At 35.5% G+C, this 17,991-nt stretch overlaps 3 protein-coding genes across 6 annotated transcripts; 1 reads left to right on the forward strand and 2 right to left on the reverse strand.

The window, feature by feature from the left end:
- The first annotated feature begins 128 nt into the window (after positions 1-128).
- On the forward strand, positions 129-3,348 carry LOC130739338 (hypersensitive-induced response protein 2). Of its 3 annotated transcripts, none has more exons than XM_057591611.1 (6): positions 129-220; positions 1,028-1,225; positions 1,730-1,850; positions 2,044-2,135; positions 2,244-2,340; positions 2,708-3,348. In XM_057591611.1, the coding sequence occupies exons 2-6, from the start codon at positions 1,037-1,039 to the stop codon at positions 3,067-3,069; spliced, it is 861 nt and encodes a 286-aa protein (XP_057447594.1). In that variant the 5' UTR covers positions 129-220; positions 1,028-1,036; the 3' UTR covers positions 3,070-3,348. The 3 variants fall into 3 exon arrangements, with proteins under 3 accessions (XP_057447594.1, XP_057447595.1, XP_057447596.1); XM_057591612.1 differs by having other exon boundaries at positions 204-220; positions 1,012-1,225; XM_057591613.1 differs by lacking the exon at positions 129-220 and adding an exon at positions 269-291.
- A 6,696-nt stretch (positions 3,349-10,044) lies between these two features.
- On the reverse strand, positions 10,045-12,854 carry LOC130739340 (outer plastidial membrane protein porin-like). The gene is made up of 6 exons (XM_057591614.1): positions 12,695-12,854; positions 12,544-12,611; positions 12,172-12,282; positions 11,253-11,339; positions 10,951-11,159; positions 10,045-10,592 (listed from the first exon to the last, which is right to left on the reverse strand). Exons 1-6 carry the CDS (start codon positions 12,741-12,743, stop codon positions 10,286-10,288), a joined length of 831 nt encoding a protein of 276 aa, XP_057447597.1. The 5' UTR covers positions 12,744-12,854; the 3' UTR covers positions 10,045-10,285.
- Positions 12,855-14,070: 1,216 nt separating this feature from the next.
- LOC130735644 (auxin efflux carrier component 8-like) lies at positions 14,071-16,845 on the reverse strand. Of its 2 annotated transcripts, none has more exons than XM_057587569.1 (6): positions 16,088-16,845; positions 15,238-15,412; positions 14,990-15,054; positions 14,707-14,864; positions 14,421-14,497; positions 14,071-14,336 (listed from the first exon to the last, which is right to left on the reverse strand). In XM_057587569.1, the coding sequence occupies exons 1-6, from the start codon at positions 16,602-16,604 to the stop codon at positions 14,270-14,272; spliced, it is 1,059 nt and encodes a 352-aa protein (XP_057443552.1). In that variant the 5' UTR covers positions 16,605-16,845; the 3' UTR covers positions 14,071-14,269. The 2 variants fall into 2 exon arrangements, with proteins under 2 accessions (XP_057443552.1, XP_057443551.1); XM_057587568.1 differs by having other exon boundaries at positions 14,969-15,054; positions 16,088-16,844.
- Between the last annotated feature and the right edge of the window lie 1,146 nt (positions 16,846-17,991).

The following is a 17,991-nucleotide window of genomic DNA, read 5'->3' on the forward strand; positions in this document are numbered from 1 at the left end:
AGTGACAATTATATTATTTTGTCTTATTAAAATTTCCCCCTCTTTTTTATCTACAAATAGTAATATAATAACACCCACAGAATTAGTAAAAACAAATAACGCGTTTTACTAAAATAAAAAAAAAAAAACGAATAACAAATATGAAAATGCATTATAAAAACCCTAATTCTGTAATAAAGAAATCCAATCTTTGCGTCTCTCTCTCACTGTGCATCGAAAGGTGAGATTTCTCTTCTTCTCTGCTCGCTCGCTGAATCAACCACTTTCTTGTCCCTCTGTATCTTCTTCACTGTGCGTGTCACGTTCTTCAATTCAATTCTGTGTTTTCTGTTCAATGATTTCTGTTCCTTTTTGTGTTTTTGCTTTATTGAATCACCGCTAACTTGCTTCTTAAGAAAATTGTCTTTAGTTTGAACCTTTTTTTGCTTTGATTTGGTTAATTTTCTGGGTTTCTGGATCCGGATATGTGATGTGATGGGCAATTCATGTTTAGCTGAGGTTTTTGAGTTCATGGGTTTCTTATAATGGGTGCTTTTTTTTTCAGGAAAACAGAATTTGAACAATTGTGTGTTAGCTTTGTATACTGTTTGCTGTTGGGTGTGTGAATTTTCAATCCTAATGTGTATTTATGAAAATTCAATGTTTAGGGCAAGTAATTGAATTTTGTAACTAGTCAATTTTTTATTTCATGCATATTGTTCAGTTTTATTGCTCCTTCTGTTACTCTCTTTATAGTCAGAGATGCTTGAAAATATGAACTTGGTGTTGCCTGAATTCTCATAGTCATACCCTTTCTTCTTAGACTTTTTACTGTTTCATTGAAATATTTGTGGTGCATTTTTTACATTGAGGGTTAATCATCCAAACTTTTTACTGTTAACTAATCCCCTGATAGTCTCACTGTTTCATTATTCAGTATGCATATATCTTTCAATGGTTACCACCTACCAGTATTTGCAAACTATTGGCAAAATGTGAATTTTCATTATGTGTAATCTAATTCATGAGTAGTGCTACTCTACTGCAGAATTGAAAGATGGGTCAAGCATTGGGATGTGTTCAGGTGGATCAGTCAAATGTGGCTATCAAGGAGCATTTTGGAAAGTTTTCTGAGATTCTGGAACCTGGATGTCATTGCTTGCCTTGGTGTCTTGGGTACCAGATAGCTGGGGGACTTTCACTACGTGTGCAGCAACTTGATGTTCGCTGTGAGACAAAAACCAAGGTTTTTGCTGCTTCCTTTCCTCCACCTACCTTGTTTCATGGTGCTAGTTTTTTAGTTTCCCTGCCCCTGATCTGAAGTAATAATTTGTGTAATGAAAAAGATTACTTGGTTTTTTCTGTTAGTATGATTTCTAATGACTTTAATTAAAATTGTGAAAATGTTCTGTGTACTAAATATTAGCCAATTAATACATGGTTGATGGTGATTATTTTCCAACAAGGTGATAACAACTTTTTCTTAGTCAATTTCCTTCTGTACCTCCAAGAAATCATTTTTACCTCAGGATTTCGAAAAGCTATTGTAAAATCTGTTCATTCTAATTATGGGTGAATATGCACCATGTGATTTATTATGATTGTTGTTTGAGTTTACTGTCATTAACAGGCCAGGATGATGATTTTGTCACTGTGGTTGCATCTGTGCAATACTATGCTGTGGCTGAGAAAGCATCTGATGCTTTTTATATGATTTGTTGTTTGAGTTTAACTGCTATTAACTTGTCAGGATAATGTTTTTGTCACTGTGGTTGCGTCTGTGCAATACCGAGCTGTGGCTGACAAAGCATCTGATGCCTTCTATAGGCTCACCAACACAAGGGAACAGATCCAATCATATGTTTTTGATGGTATGTAGAGTGAATTTTCTGCTTCGTTGTACTATTGAAATGCATACCTTTAATTGTCACATAAATTTTCTTGATTCCTTTGTAGTTATTCATCATTTGTGAAGCATTTTATTTTGCAAGTGTGTTATAATGTATTTGATAAATGTGTGGGGTTGATTCTTTATTTAACTGCTGGTATTTTCCAAATCTTCAGTTATCAGGGCCAGTGTGCCAAAGTTGGAGTTGGATTCTGTCTTTGAGCAGAAGAATGACATTGCCAAGTCTGTTGAAGAGGAGCTGGAGAAGGTGTTTATTCTTTTTTACAATCACTTTTGTTTCTCTTTTCCTTATTTATATAAAATATTACCTCAGTAGATCTTTGAAGGTTGTAATCAATTATCGACAATGTATCAGGCTATGTCAACCTACGGATATGAGATAGTCCAGACCCTCATTGTTGATATCGAGCCTGATGTTAATGTCAAGAGAGCCATGAACGAGATCAACGCAGGTAATATATTCTAGTTCCTATGGTGTGGACATTTGCTTTTGTTCATTAATATATTTATGTTGCAACTTGCTCTTTCAAATTGCTGTAAATTTGCATAAAGTATGCTTCAGATGTTGTGCCTCACTGTCAAGTTTTCTTATTTTGTGGTGAATTGTTTGCAATTTGCTCTTTCAAATTACCATTAGGTTTGCATGAAGTTAATTTTTGAAATGTGCATTTTTTAAAAAATCATAGTACTGTCTATGTTTGTGCTATTGCACTGAAGACAAACTTGTCTTGTAGAAAGTCTGTTAGGCCTTTTAGTATATTTTGTTTGATGATTGCGATTGTGACCATACCCTTATCCATTTTGCTATGTTATCAACAGCTGCCAGAATGAGGTTAGCTGCAAATGAGAAGGCTGAAGCTGAAAAGATTCTGCAGATTAAGAAAGCTGAGGGAGAGGCAGAGTCCAAGTATCTGTCAGGACTCGGTATTGCTCGCCAGCGCCAGGCCATTGTGGATGGGCTGAGGGACAGTGTGCTTGCATTTTCTGAGAATGTGCCTGGGACATCAGCTAAAGATGTCATGGACATGGTGCTGGTGACTCAATACTTTGACACCATGAAGGAGATTGGGGCATCTTCAAAGTCCTCATCTGTGTTCATTCCACATGGCCCTGGTGCAGTTAGGGACATTGCTGTGCAGATCCGCGATGGTCTTCTTCAGGGCAATGCTGCACACATTTGAGATGAAGGTTTTCTGGAATGTAGATAGCATATAGTATGAAACTATGAATGCTTGTCAGGTTTTCTTAAATTCTGGTGAATTGTCGATAATAGATAACAGAAGTACCTCTGCTGTTTAAATGATTGCATCTTTGCTCCTATTATACTGTGCAGCTGAACGCCTAGTTCTATATCATGAGTGCTATAGTTGCTATTTTGAACGTTCCTTTGGATTAGTCATTGTTTTTTGGACAAAGTTATTAGTCATATTATGAAAGGGTTGTTATTAATATCCCCAAAATACACTGCGTTATATGAAAATGTATTAATTCTTTGTTTTCCATATTATTTATTCAGTGCATACAGATTCTCCTCTCTTGGCTTCTTGAAAGAATTTTTTTAAACACGGCATTTAGAGAATGAAATATGAAAACGATCCAAGTATTAGTATTTTATGAGTAATAATTCTTTCATCCAAATTCTTAAAGTTTTGTTTAAATTATTACACACTCTTCCTTTTAGAAGAAGCTTAATTAATACTCTCTTGCCCTCTTATATTAAAACTTACACTCTCCCACCCGTAAATGAAGCTTAAATTATAGTTTTCTCCTCTCTTATTTCAAAATTTACGCTCCCCTCCCGTAAGAGATAATAAATATGCATATCAATCTTGAAGTTAATTGGCATAATTTGACACCTCCCATAAAATCGTCCTGTACTTTAGCCCCATGATTTTCCCTGTGAAGATTCTCCACATTCCACATTTGTTGGAGGACATTCCTTGTTCGACACAACCATTTTGTTGGAGGATATCCTGGCTCAAATGATTGATATTTTTTATGAAAAGAAGGTGAATGATAGTCCTATAGAGCATGTCGAGCACAAAGCTCTCCATTGCTTTGGATGCTGGAGCAGCTTTCAAAAGTGTGATGCTCTATTTTTTCATCAAATCACCTACACCAAGTGCTGATGATTACTGCCCTTTGGCCGAATGCCCCACTGGTCGTGGTGTCATCCGATCACCTACACCAAGTGTTGATGATTACTGCCCTTTGGCCGAATGCCCCACTGGTCGTGGTGTAGTTGTTAAGGGATGTCCTAGACTCTAATTTTCATGTATGAAGCATTCAAGATAGGTTTTCTGGGGTTGATATCATGTGTGACCCTTGCTTTTCTAAACGAGTTTTTCAACTATACAAATAACTCTCTACGTGTTTCTTTAGACCCAACCCAACACTAGTATTTCTTTCATGTTTGGAAAGCTGGTTGCAAGACTTCCCATCAAGATATTCACAATCCCTTTCACCAAATGCACTTTCAGTATGAACCTCTTGGGCCTTTCAATTCAAAAGAGCATGCTCTCATCTCAAACTTTGCAAGTTGTCGGTCTAGTGGAGTTTATGCGATCAATGTGTGACCCTTTCACTATGAACCCTAGGTCATTCAATATGTCGAGCTCATAGCTTCAGTAACTGATGATCCTAATGAGGGATCATTCACATTGAGGACAGGTTTTCTCGGGTTGTTATCATCTATGACCCTTGCTTTTCTGAACAAGTTTTTCAGCAACAAATAAACCTCTCTACGTGTTTCTTCAGACTCAACTCTAGTTGTTTCCTTCCTATTTGGAAAGCTAGTGGCTGCAAGACTTCTCATCAAAATGTTCACAGTCCCTTTCATCAAATGGACTTTCACTTTGAACCCTGGGCAATTTAATAACATCACATCAAACTAAGAATGTCTAATTTCGATCCTCTGTACTAGTAACAGATATTTATTATATAGAGTTAATTTTTTTTTGGCAAATGTGAAGTTGTAAATCATAAATGAATATCATTTCATTCATTAATGAATAACAATTCATTCATATTTATATTTCTCTTCCATCTTCCATATCATCTCCACACATTTCTCTTTCTATCTTTCTTTTAATATTCCTATCAGATCATCTATTATTTCACTCATTTCTTCTTATCTCACAAGGTGGAGATGAATTTAAGTTCTCAACCAAATTGTTCATCATAACTAGAGGCAGACATACACTTTGTATATAGGGAATAGGTTAAAACAGATGAATTATTTTGACTGAAGGGGAAATGGATTACTCGGTTTTTGAATCTTTACTTTGCTGTGTAAAGCTTCTAACACAATTAGTTCAAAAAACTGTTAACTGGAGTAGTTATTTATTGTGATGCAGCCTTCATGAATTGATGACTACATATTTATCTCCATGCCTACAAAAAGATTCATATACAAGAGCGCAGCTCTCGAAGTGTTTGCCTAGCTTAGTATACAAGTGTATTAGCAGACAGAACAATCCATTTTCTGACCTCCACTTGCTAAATTCAAAAGGATCCCAGAGATTTTTACTTACAGGAGTAGGGAGAAGGCATTTCAAAAGCAACATTCAACATTTTTCAAGTTTGAGGGCATTTTGGTACAAAGAGACAAGCCAACAGAATTAAAAGCAACATTCAACAGCCTTCATACAAATTACAGATCCTACAAATAGTGAAAGTCATGCAATTTGTAAAGAATAATGAAGCATTTTTTGGCTGGATACTGCTTATAACAATTGAAATCAAAAGAAAATGAAAGCAACAAATATAAAGGTCATCATCACATGCAAAGAAATAAAAAAGGAGAATACTGCAGACACCAAACAAATAGATTTCCAAAAGGCTGTGGGGATTCACAGAGTAACATTTGGTTTATAGAAATAATCCATTGCTTATTTATACAACGTTGAATTGCTCAAATGCAACCAAAACATCATGAACACTTATGTCCAATAGAACCAGAACCAACCGCAAGAAAATTCAGTCTGAGAGACAACTATGTGCTTTGCTAATGCCTACCCCAATGCTCTTGCCATAATGGCTCAAAATTCCGACCCTCAAGGATTGAGAGCCAATTACCTAACCCAATCTTCGTACTTTTCTCAATGGCCTTAGTGTCAACCTCACCAGAAATGGTGAAGAATGACTTGGGAGTTGGGACGCCACTCATGCTGGATATATATGGTGGCAATGGTGCTGGTGACTCAATACTTTGACACCATGCATGAAGGAGATTGGGGCATCTTCAAAGTCCTCATCTGTGTTCATTCCACATGGCCCTGGTGCAGTTAGGGACATTGTTGTGGAGATCCGGGATGGTCTTCTTCAGGGCAGTGCTGCACACATTTGAGATGAAGGTTTTCTGGAATGTAGATAGCATATATAGTATGAATGCTTGTCTGTTTTTCATATTTTCTGGTGAATTGTCGATAATAGATCATGGAAGTACTTGTACTGTTTAAATGATTGCGTCTATACTCCTCTAATATTGTGTAGCTGAACGTTCTAGTTCTATATCCTGAGTGCTATAGATGTTATTTTGACAAAGTTAGTAGTCATATTATGAAAGGATTATTATGAATTTCTCCAAAAGACAAGTGCCTGCGTTATATGAAAATGTATTAATTCTTTTGTTTTCTATATTATTTAGTGCATACATATTCTCCTTTCTTGATTTTTTGTAAGAGCCACGCTAGTTTGAAGAAATTTTTCAAACACGGCATTTAAAGAATGAAATATGAAAACGATCCAAGTTTTAGTATTTTATGAGTAATAATTCTTTCATCCAATTTCTTAAAGTTTTAGTTTCAAAAAAAAAAAATCTTAAAGTTTTGTTTAAATTACTCTCTCTTCCTTTTGGAAGAAGTTTTATTTATTCTCTCTTGCCCTCTTATATTAAAACTTACGCTCTCCCTCCCCTAAGAGATAATAAATATGCATATCAATCTTTTAATAATGATTTAAATCATGGTGAACGAGTCTCCGAGCAATTTTAAAATATCATTAAAAAAATTAATTAAATTAATTTTGAATATCATTCAGAATATTTCCAATTATGTTTTAAAAATATTGTATTAAAAATGTCAATTGTAAAATTTAAGTGTGGTTTAATAAACTTTAGGAAGGTGCAAAAAAGTATTTAAATAACTAGCAAAGAATAAATGAGTATATATTCGATTTGATTTAATATGTAATCTCATGAGATGTCATACACAAAAAAGACGTGGTTTTGTGAGAAAAGAGTTAGATAGCTTTATGAAAATTAATGAGATTTTAAATTTAATATATAAGTGGATAGAGCTCTTTTTTTCTTTCTAATTAACAATGCTTGTTTCAATTAAAAATTCCTTTAAATTGTATGTTATAATGCTTTAGTTTTAAATTTTAAGGAGCCTAATGCGGGTGCTCTTCTCCACAAAATTTGTATGATACCCACCCTTTTGTTAATTATAAATTTATAATCCTTATTTTTTCAATGACTCTGCTCTCCTCTCAAATTCATTCTAAGAACAACATATTAAGATGACATACAAATAAGAAAAGAATACCATGAGTGTGCCTTATTTGGTGTTTACCCTGTCAGCCGATTGTGAGTGCCTACTGCCTAGTCCCAATTACCATTATTAATTAATGGATTTACCTAAAAGAATGTCATTAATGTTTTTATCATGTCAAACAATTTGTCGAATCAGTATCATTAAACAATATTAGTGTTATTTTCATACCTATGAAATATTTTTTGTGGTCAATAGCTGATTGTACAGCTGTACACTTGCAACGAACTTTTTGAAGTTTCACTTGTAACGTTGAGAGATTGAATTGGTCATAGTGCTGCTCATATTAGTTAAAGTAGTAACAAGGACCTGATCAAACTATGCATAATGAATGCCTTTTTTCTCTCTTAACTGATCCTCATTTTTCTGAGAAACAAGGATCTAATCAAACCATGCATAATGAATGCCTTTTATCTCTCTTTACCGATCCTCATTTTTATGAGATTTGTTGCTTATCTCAAAGATAAAATCAACACCATTCCCATTTTCTCTCTTAACCGATCCTCATATTTCTGAGATTTGCAGCTTATCTTAAAGAAAAAATCAACACCATTCCTATTTTCATGCTAGCAATTGTCCTTATAAAAAGGACTCTACAGAGGGTGGTTATTCGTTCTTCATCCACATTCCACATTTATAGGAGGACATTCCTTGCTCCACACAACCATTTTGTTGGAGAATATCCCTCGCTCAAATGATTGAGATTTTCTATGAAAAGAAGGTGAATGATAGTCCTATAGAGCATGTCGAGCTCAGAGCTTCAGCAACTGATGATCCTAAACAGAGAGCATTCACATTCATGACAGGTTTTTTGGGGTTGACATCATGTGTGACCCTTGCTTTTCTGAACAAGCTACAACTACAACCCTCTACGTGTTATTTCTTTCATGTTTGAAAGTTGATGGTTACGAGACTAGTTGTTTCTTTCATGTTTGGAAGGCTGATGGTCGCAGGACTTCCAATCAAGATGTTCACAATCCCTTTCACCAAATGAACTTTCACTATGAAACCCTGGGCCGTTCAACTCAAAAGAACATGCTCTCATCTCAAACTTTGCAATTTAATATGAAAGAGCATGCTCTCATCTCAAACTTTGCAAGTTATGGGTCTCGTGGGGTTTATGCGATCAACATAATGTGTGACCCTTTCACTGCGCTTTCACTGTGAACTTTGGGTCATTCAATATGAAAGAGCATACTCTAATCTCCAACTTTGCAAGTTGTGGGTCTAATGTAGTTTATGCCATGAAGATAAATGTTTGTGTAACATTATAGATGGCTGGCACAAAGAAATAGTCCTGTAGATCATGTGAAGCTCATAGCTTCAGAAATTGATGATCCAAATGAGAGATCATTCACATTTCAGAAACTGATGATCCAAATGAGAGATCATTCACATTCCGGACGGGTTTTTTGAACTCTAGTTGTTTTCTTCCTAAAGCATCTTGTAGAGCATGTGAAGCTCATAGCTTCAGAACCAAATGAGAGATCATTCACATTTCAGAAACTGATGATCCAAATGAGCGATCATTGACATTCCGGACGGGTTTTTTGAACTATAGTTGTTTTCTTCCTAAAGCATCCTGTAGAGCATGTGAAGCTCATAGCTTCAGAAATTGATGATCCAAATGAGAGATCATTCACAATTCAGAAACTGATGATCCAAATGAGAGATCATTCACATTCAGGACAGGTTTTTTGAACTCTAGTTGTTTTCTTCCTAAAGCGGGTGCAAGACTTCTCATCAAGATGTTCACAATCTTTCACCAAATGGACTTTCACTATGAACCCTGGGCAATTTAATAACATAACATCAAACTATCTTCTGTACTAGTATAGATATTTATTATTATATAAAGTTAAATATTTTGGGCAAATGTGAAATTGTAAATCATAAATGAATCTCATTTCATTCATTAATGAATATCAATTCATTCATATTTATATTTCTCTTTCATCTCATCTCTACACATTTCTTTTTCTATCTCTCTTATATTCTTATCAAACCATCTATTATTTCACTCATTTTTCTCAACCAAACTTTATTCATCATAACTATAGGGAATAGGTTAAAACAGATGAATTATTTTGACTGAAGGGGAAATGGATTACTGGGTTTTGTATCTTTACTTTGCTGCGTAAAGCTTCTAACACAATTAGTTTAAAAAACTGTTAACTGGAGTAGTTTTTATTGTGATGCAGCCTTCATTAATTGATGACTACCTATTTATCTCCATGCCTACAAAAAGCTTCATATACAAGAGCGCAGCTTTCAAAGTGTTTGCCTAGCTTAGCATACAAGTGTATTAGCAGACATTTCTGACCTCCACTTGCTAAATTCCAAAGGATTCGAGAGATTTTTACTTACAGGAGTATTCAACATTTTTCAAGTTTGAGGGCAACTTGGTACAACGAGACAGGCCAACAGAATCAAAAAGGGTAATACAAATTACAGATCCTACAAATAATGAAAGTCATAACAATTTGTAAAGAATAATGAAGCATTTTTTGGCAGGATGCTGCCTATAACAATTGAAATCAAAAGAAAATGAAAGCAACAAGTCAATAAAACGGTCATCACATGCAAAGAAATAAAAAAGGAGAATACTGCAGACACCAAACAATAGATTTCCAAAAGGCTGTGGGGATTCAGAGTAACATTTGGTTTATAGAAATAATCCATTGCTTATTTATACAACGTTGAATTGCTCAAATGCAACCAAAACATCATGAACACTTATGTCCAATAGAACCAGAACCAACCGCAAGAAAATTCAGTCTGAGAGACAACTATGTGCTTTGCTAATGCCTACCCCAATGCTCTTGCCATAATGGCTCAAAATTCCTCAAGGTTTGAGAGCCAAACCTAACCCAATCTTTGCACTTTTCTCAATGGCCTTAGTGTCAACCTCCCCAGAAATGGTGAAGAATGACTTGGCACGCCACTCATGCTGGATAAGAGCATTTGCCTTGCCAAGGTTGTTGACGCGAGCCTTCACAGAGGTCAATGGATCTAATGCATGCTGGGTGCCAAGTGTGAGAGTGTTCTCATTGGTTGAGAATCTATGAGTTACCTCAGCACCAAAAGCTGTGTTGGTCAAGGGATTGACAATATGGTAGTATGAAGCATTCAAGGCATCACCTTTGTCATTCCTGCATAAAACAATTCATCACATCACCTCACATGAGCTCAATCAGTTCAAATACAGGCCTGAGGAAACACTACCACAAAGCTTCATCTTTCTACGTGAGGTAGGCTTAGGCTAAAAGTATACAGAAAACTCAAAGAAAAGAAGGGAGAACTAGTAGAATGGAGCATCACAATGTTCATTAATCAACTCAGAATCCTTAGAAAAATGCAATACTTTTTTCCCAGTCATCCATGAGCAAAACAAGCTCAAGGTTAATTTAAAAACTCCCAAGCTCCCACATGTAAAGGCTAACTTAAAGAAGTTGAAATTAAATAAACAGACAATTAGAAACCTCTGAGAATGAGACAACAAGTACTCACACAGTCAGTGAGGCAATCAAATCAGCTTTGGTGAAGTTCAATCCAGCATTGAATTTTGTTAACTCCCCAATTTTGGTATCAAAAGAAAGATCAGTACCAACGGCAAGTGCATTAGTTCCTACAACACCAGAGAAGTTGACAATTGGATTTGGTGTTAACCCAACGCTGGTGCTTATGCCAGCATAGTCATGCAAGTACTGAAGTTCCACCTGTTAAATAGTGAGGTTGGTTTCTCAAATTAGTAATTCCTACTTTCCAGTGGACTCAAAGCTTCTAATACAAAAATGATAGACGTATCTCACCTTTCCAGACCTTTGATCAGGAACTCTGAAGCTAAAAATAGCCTTGAGGCCAGGAGCAGGCTCATCAACAGTGACAGTAGTGAAGAGCTGGAATGTATATGCATTATTAACTTTAGTAAAAATAAAAGCAATATATAGCAACGAGCATAATATCAATCATCATGTAACATGCAATAGAAAGAAAGGAGCATATGATTCAAGTTTATATTGCCCCCCAATATCAATCACCATGTATAGGCATAAAAGCCTGACATGGCACTCCCTTAAAATCAAAACAATACACAGGACACAAAAAAACTCTTAAAGCAGTCCATTTCCACATTGCTTGCATCAAAACAAATTTCAGAATATTGAATTAGACTAATAGTAAGTAATGAATTATAATATGCCCACATGTAAAGACCAACAGGTCCCTAACCCATATAGGCTCATTGAATCTGAAATCAAAATCAGAACAAACAATCTTTATGTATTGAAACTTGAAAGTATAATGTGGATATTTGTATAATGACAGAGGTAATGTATAAAATAAGAAAGAGGGAATTCAACAAAGCCCTTCAACTTCAATTGTACAATATCATAAACCATAAATTTCAGAATTTGTTTCAAAATCTCCTACTTCTAATTTCTTTAGACAACCCTTAAATTGGCATTAAGGAATTCAACAGTAGTTCTGTGCAACTGCCCTATCCCTTCTATCTTAAATTACAAACTTCGAAGTCAGAACATAGAAGGGCTTGCTGGAGTAGACTAATCAAAAAGCTGAGTGGGCGCGCACACACAAAACAATTACAAATTGAAAATGTACCACAGAAAAAGCCAGTCAAAATTAGAGCAACCATTTAAACTACCATGATAAAACAACAAAAATGATGGTGAACAAGTACAGAACACCCCAAAAAAGCAATCATAAACTTACATTAGAGTCAGTGTCCACTTTGAGATCAGTGGTGATGTTCTTGTTCTTCAACTGGGTATTAACATCAGCCACAAAAAGCTCACCTTTCTTGATCCCAGATGAGGTTATAGCCTGTATCAGCAACCAATACACAAAGGGTCACAAAAAAAAGTATCATTCTCACAACCATGCATCAACATTCAACACCAAGCAACTAGTCAAAACCCCAAAATTCACTTGAATAACAATAACCCACAACACAGTAAAGCCTTCAAATACAACAACCATACCCACCACCCATTTCCAATAACAACAAAACAATTCCCAAACAGAAATGAAATGAAGCAAGATTAATCAGAACTGAAAATGAACCAAAAAAAAAAAAAAACTTACAACTCCAGTAGGGGAATAGGTGGTGATGGTGAATTTCTGGTCACTGTGGTAGTCCTTGAACAGAAGATCTGCAACCAATCAAAACGAAAACAAGAATCTCAGATTACAATTTCTGAAGAGAAGGATGGGTGAAGAAAGATGAAGGGTGTACCTCTGGCTCTCTTGCCGATGTCAGTGTAGAGACCGGGACCCTTCGCCATAGCTTCTTCGCAGAGAATTGGAAATGGCGAGGACGATGAGCTATGCGGTGGAAAACCCTTTGGGAGAGTATATAAGTGTGAGCGGAAGGGAAACCCTAATTTCAGGACTCGGTTTCGGTGATTGTTTTTATTTTTATTTTATTTTTTGGGTTTTAGATGTGGGGCCGTTTGATACGTGAGACATTTTTCGTGATAATATCAGGTGTAAACGAACATTAGTATAAAGAATTAAATAAGCTCTTCTAAGAGTTTAATGATAATTTAGTTGTAGTAGTTAATTAATATCAAAACATAAGATAAGCATGCATTATATCTCAACTAATGCATTATAATTGTGTGCATTAGGTTGGATTTTCTTCTATCAATTTTAAAGTTTGAACAAGATAGCATTTACTCCAATGTCTAAAACCCTTTATTAATGAAAACTTAAAAGTTAAATTACTCATGTTCTACAAAGGGTGGTTCTAATCATATGGATCAATAAATGTACCATTAAGTTATGGTATTTCATATTCAGACTAAGTTTTAGTAATCACAATAAAAATTTGTTCGTTTCTCCGCGTCAGCTTTAAGGGGATGTGTATCCACCCATCTAATTGGATCAAGGAATGTAATCATTTGTCACGATATTTTGAGTCCAGACAAAGTCTGGATAAGAAAAACATAAGTACGTCTTCTAGGCTTGGTGCTTTAGGGGATTGTGTTCTTATATATCAAGATGGTCGACTTTAGTGGTTGGCTTAAATGATTGTGCTCACTTGGAGGCCCAAACGACCAAAATCCAATGGGAAAATCTAGATGACGAAGTTGCGTGCTCATAAATCGTCGCACTTATACATGAGGGGACCGATCCATAATGAAGAAGTAAATGTTAAAAAGCGTTGGAGTCAATACTCCTTATATCCATGGCAATGTTATAAAGGTCGTGATTAGAGGACTAAGAAAGGGATAATTGCACGCGTGAATCATTTATGTAATTAGTATTAGCATGTTATAGAATAAAGAGCTTGGCCCTGAGTAAGGTATGCTCATTCTTTGTTCCATAGGGCTGAGTTTGAGTATTTTTAACCTAGCTTGTACCTTAGGCTCATTATCGAGTTGGCAACTTCGGAAGGGTGAATTTGTTAGCAAACTGACAACTTTGAGGACCTATTTATTTGTATTCAGATTGAAAGGGCATTGACAATTTGACATATTAAAATAACCATATATCCCCTTAATTTGGCACTCTTATGTCTTCCTTTTTGTAATGGTTGTAGGTCTCTCATTATCAGTGACTCACTTATGTTGTATTTCTAGGTGAATGTGTTTGCAATAAGACAATGAATCCACATATCTTTTATTTCTCTGTTGAATCAACAGTTACACAATCTATACCTCTTATACTTGTGCAATTTGTTCTTAACTTTCATTACTTTTTCTCTGACTATTAATCAGCACTGAGTACTGACAATATACAACTACATTAACTGTTAATTTTACACCAATGCAACTAACAGTTTTGTCATTGTTCCTGGTATAGTGCATCACAGTGCTAAGAGGACGTAGTAGGTGAGCGCCACTGGCAAGGCAATGAGCATTCCCAGTAAGACCCTGTGACCAAAACAAGAGCAGCATCTAAACACAGGCCTATATATGCAAAGATTATCAAAGATATGATTTTGAAGTAGTGCTTACCCAGTGCTTAAAATGGCTGGATGGACATTGTACTCTCTGGCAAAAACAAAAGGAACTATTCCTTGGGGTAGAGCTGCCTGCACAAGCAAAATCATATCATAAATATGTTAAGGAGAAAGAGGGAGCCAAAAACAAGAGAGCTTGAACACCATGGACCTCCAAGACCAAGAGAACCTAACACCAGATCTTAAATTTCTTAAACAATGAGAGACTCCAAATACATACGTGAAAACCAAACAATGTAACCTTCCATGACCTGAACAGGAATACAGAAAGAAAAAATTACCTGAACAATTGCCACTTTGAGCATTGTATCTCTTAATCCAATCACAATTGAAGCTACAGCCATTAGGGCAGGCCCAACAAGAAATTTAAGTCCTATTGCCACCATTGTCATTCTTGGCCCACATGCTATAATGGTGGAGTTTGATGCCATAAATAAACCTGTTAAAATTTCATTCAAGAACAAGACCTTCTAATTCAATGCTTGAAGTCAATTATAATGTTCAAAAAGTTCATAAAAGGGAACAATTAATCCACTCTCTTACCTAAGCTGAAAGTTGCCATACCTAGACCTCCACTTGACAATATTGTTATTGACTGATTAACAACATCTGGCATATGTACTCCCCACCTGCAACAGGTTAATTATCGTTATTTCTGATCCAATGATCAAGAATTATAATTGTTCACGCAGTGAACCAGGAGACCGAGCTAGGTGAATTGAATCCTAATAATAATCTCCTATAATGTATTGAGTGAGTTAAAACAAATGTTCCATAAGGATTTGTGACTCTCCTCTTTCCAATGTGCTCACCTGAAGTGGATGCTGGACCAAATAAGACCAATAAAAGTTGCATAGGTATTAGGGTTTTTGATCAACTTCTTCCCCACTTTTGTAAGAATGAGCAAGATCCTTAATTTCCTTCCTGGTCTATGTTCTGCTTCTTCCTCTTCTTTTGATTGTAGCTCCTGAGAAGTCTCACTTTCTCCTTTAAGCAGAAAGCAAGAAGAGAAGAAAACATAAACGCCATCACTTCAATTGAAGTAATGTATACAACCTTAAAATTGATTTTATGTGACATTTGTATCTGAATCTTGTACCATATAGATGAAGGACATACATTAGAATGACACAGAACCAAATAGGACAATTTGTCAATATTTAATTGCATTTAAGAGGAATAGTTATTCTGAGAGTCAAAATGAAGATAGAAAGAAAGAAAAGAACAGAAAACAGAGAAATTTAAAATATGTTCTGACCCCACTTTGATAGATTGTCATAGATTACTTCAGTTGACTAAACAAGAATAATCTGTGGAAGTTATATATGCTTACATTATTTAAAAATGAAGAGAGGGTCATCAAATCCCTAGAAAATCAAAATCAGTTTTGGATTTAGGTTGTGCTAGACTGCTAGTTGGAGTGAAAATGGCAGAGTAAAAAATGAAGAAACATTGTTCATTCCTCCAATTCCCACCTTTTCTCACTCATATCAGCCACACCCTAACAACATGTTTGGATCAGCTTCTCACTAATCAGAATCAATTCCATCACCCAGAAAGCTACTCGCATAAGTTTCTTTCTAGAATTAATTTTAGCTTCAGAGTCAATTGTAGAAGGATTTCCAAGTCTAAGATGTAAATTAACCAAATCTAAATCCACACCTGTGCCTTGAGATGGTGGTGTTGCTGGCATGGTCCTTGCAGGAATGGCTGCATCGAGCTCGTGAAGAAACAAGAGCAAATTGTACCAGATCATGCTCTGCAAGAAAATAATCTGGGGAAGCAAAGCATCAGCTTCATCCTTATACATAGCCTTCATGAGTGGAATCCCCAGGATCAAAGTATTAGGAAGTGTTGACAATGATAGACCGGTTATGATCCACTTTAAACCGCCTCGAGCACTGATCTTAATGATTAATGTTAAGGCAAGAATTGCAAGCAACTTCTGAATACAATCTGCATATATGAGCTTGAGGCTCATTTTGTAAACATTGTTAGAAGAAATCACTTGGAATGACAACAGTGGGATTGAGAAATTGGCCACAAATTTATTTATGCCTGAACATTGATCTGGTGTGAAGAGCTTCCACCATTTTACAGAGATGAAGGCTAGTATCATGGTCACATATAATGGGACAGTGGCTGTCACTACATGATAGACATCACCTAAGGAAATCATGATTCCTAAGTATTGAAAGATTTAGGAAAATCTACAGCTTCATAAGCTATCTTACATGTGTTTTAGGCTACTTTGTTGAATTTTGAGTTACTAAGATAGAATAATCTGTTTTGGAAGATGCTTCTTCATAGTGTGGTATCAGGCTTTTCTATTCTTTCTAATATCAGAACGACTTGCTTTTCTGAGCCAAAACAATGGATGAAAAGGCCTAGTTTTGGTGATTAGATTGCTAATTTCAGCTTCTTCTTTTTACACCCTAATTTTTGTGGAATGGTTTATATATTTGAAATTTTAACCATGGCTTTATGCAAGTGCAGTGTGTGTGATGCACATAATTCTTGTTTATTTCCCTTTACGATGAATCTAATTTATTTTTTTGGGACATCATGATTTGATAATTATGCGATCAAAAAGGAACTTAATAATCAATAAGAAAAAGTGAGGGCATTTATGTCCACCTGAGCTTTAAAGATAGATTCTGATTTTGTCTTGGCATTACCTTTAGGTTCAGAGGCTCTTAACAAAGGAGACCTACATTAGAATTGTATGCCGACCAAGTTCATAAATCCTAGTCGATTATTCATGATAGGCCAAGGATAAAAAAATTTCATGTGCCCTATTTTTCATGTACCTTGTCAGCATTTGCCTCTCAATAATATTCTTTCAGGAACAAGCTAAGACTGCAGTCATTGTGGCAAAAGAGAAATTTTGACTTATAGTTTATCTTAGTTGAATGAGATTTCTTTTCTCTTTATATTTATGTGTTCCTTAAGAAGCTTTCCAATGATGAGAAGGAAGAATAAAGAAGTGAATTGTGAGTGAAGTAATCAAGGACTTGATTAAGAACAATGGGAAGAGGAATAATTTCCTAATTTTGATAAAAAAAAAAAAAGTGCAAGAATAAGTGTTCCAGCAGGGAATTTGGTGCTTTGCAGAGCGTGTGTTTTATTGCCACAAAAGACTCATCATCTCTTTCTTCAGATAGTCTTTATATCAGAATACACAAAGCCATAAGAGGTAATGAAGTTCTCAAGAGCTCCTAAGCTTAATGCCTAAACAATGACAACTTGACTATCAATCCACAATTGCAGGCTTTAATGTTTCCAATGAACTTCTACTGATAAATTATTAAACTAACAACTTTTGAGTTTCAAATTAAGTAAGTAAGAGGTTTGGACTTATTGAAAATGAAGCACAAGTTATGTACTTGTTCTAAGAATTCTTATAGTATAGTACTATAAGAATATAAGATAGTTGGGCTTCTTGAGAATTTATTTCAGGGTTCAATCAATGGGTAGTGTGTGTGGAGAAAAATTTGTTGGGAGATGTCTATCAACTTAATATGATCTTCGGCTTTCGAGGGGATTAGTCTCATGACTGTCTCCTG

This window comes from Lotus japonicus, chromosome 2 (genome assembly GCF_012489685.1).
Source record: "Lotus japonicus ecotype B-129 chromosome 2, LjGifu_v1.2".
NCBI classification, from domain to species: domain Eukaryota; kingdom Viridiplantae; phylum Streptophyta; class Magnoliopsida; order Fabales; family Fabaceae; genus Lotus; species Lotus japonicus.

What these genes read in the sequence shown, in the direction of transcription:
- LOC130739338 (XM_057591611.1), top strand. Translation starts at nt 1,037, where the DNA reads ATGGGTCAAGCATTGGGATGTGTTCAGGTGGATCAGTCAAATGTGGCT. An exon ending in GCTGTGAGACAAAAACCAAG is followed by an intron (nt 1,226 to 1,729) that starts GTTTTTGCTGCT and finishes TTAACTTGTCAG; the next exon opens with GATAATGTTTTTGTCACTGT. An exon ending in TTGAAGAGGAGCTGGAGAAG is followed by an intron (nt 2,136 to 2,243) that starts GTGTTTATTCTT and finishes ACAATGTATCAG; the next exon opens with GCTATGTCAACCTACGGATA.
- LOC130739340 (XM_057591614.1), bottom strand. Translation starts at nt 12,743, where the DNA reads ATGGCGAAGGGTCCCGGTCTCTACACTGACATCGGCAAGAGAGCCAGA. An exon ending in CATCGGCAAGAGAGCCAGAG is followed by an intron (nt 12,612 to 12,694) that starts GTACACCCTTCA and finishes GATTGGTTGCAG; the next exon opens with ATCTTCTGTTCAAGGACTAC. An exon ending in TTGATTGCCTCACTGACTGT is followed by an intron (nt 10,593 to 10,950) that starts GTGAGTACTTGT and finishes TGTTTTATGCAG; the next exon opens with GAATGACAAAGGTGATGCCT.
- LOC130735644 (XM_057587568.1), bottom strand. Translation starts at nt 16,604, where the DNA reads ATGATTTCCTTAGGTGATGTCTATCATGTAGTGACAGCCACTGTCCCA. An exon ending in TGGTCCAGCATCCACTTCAG is followed by an intron (nt 15,055 to 15,237) that starts GTGAGCACATTG and finishes AACCTGTTGCAG; the next exon opens with GTGGGGAGTACATATGCCAG. An exon ending in CCAGCCATTTTAAGCACTGG is followed by an intron (nt 14,337 to 14,420) that starts GTAAGCACTACT and finishes TTTTGGTCACAG; the next exon opens with GGTCTTACTGGGAATGCTCA.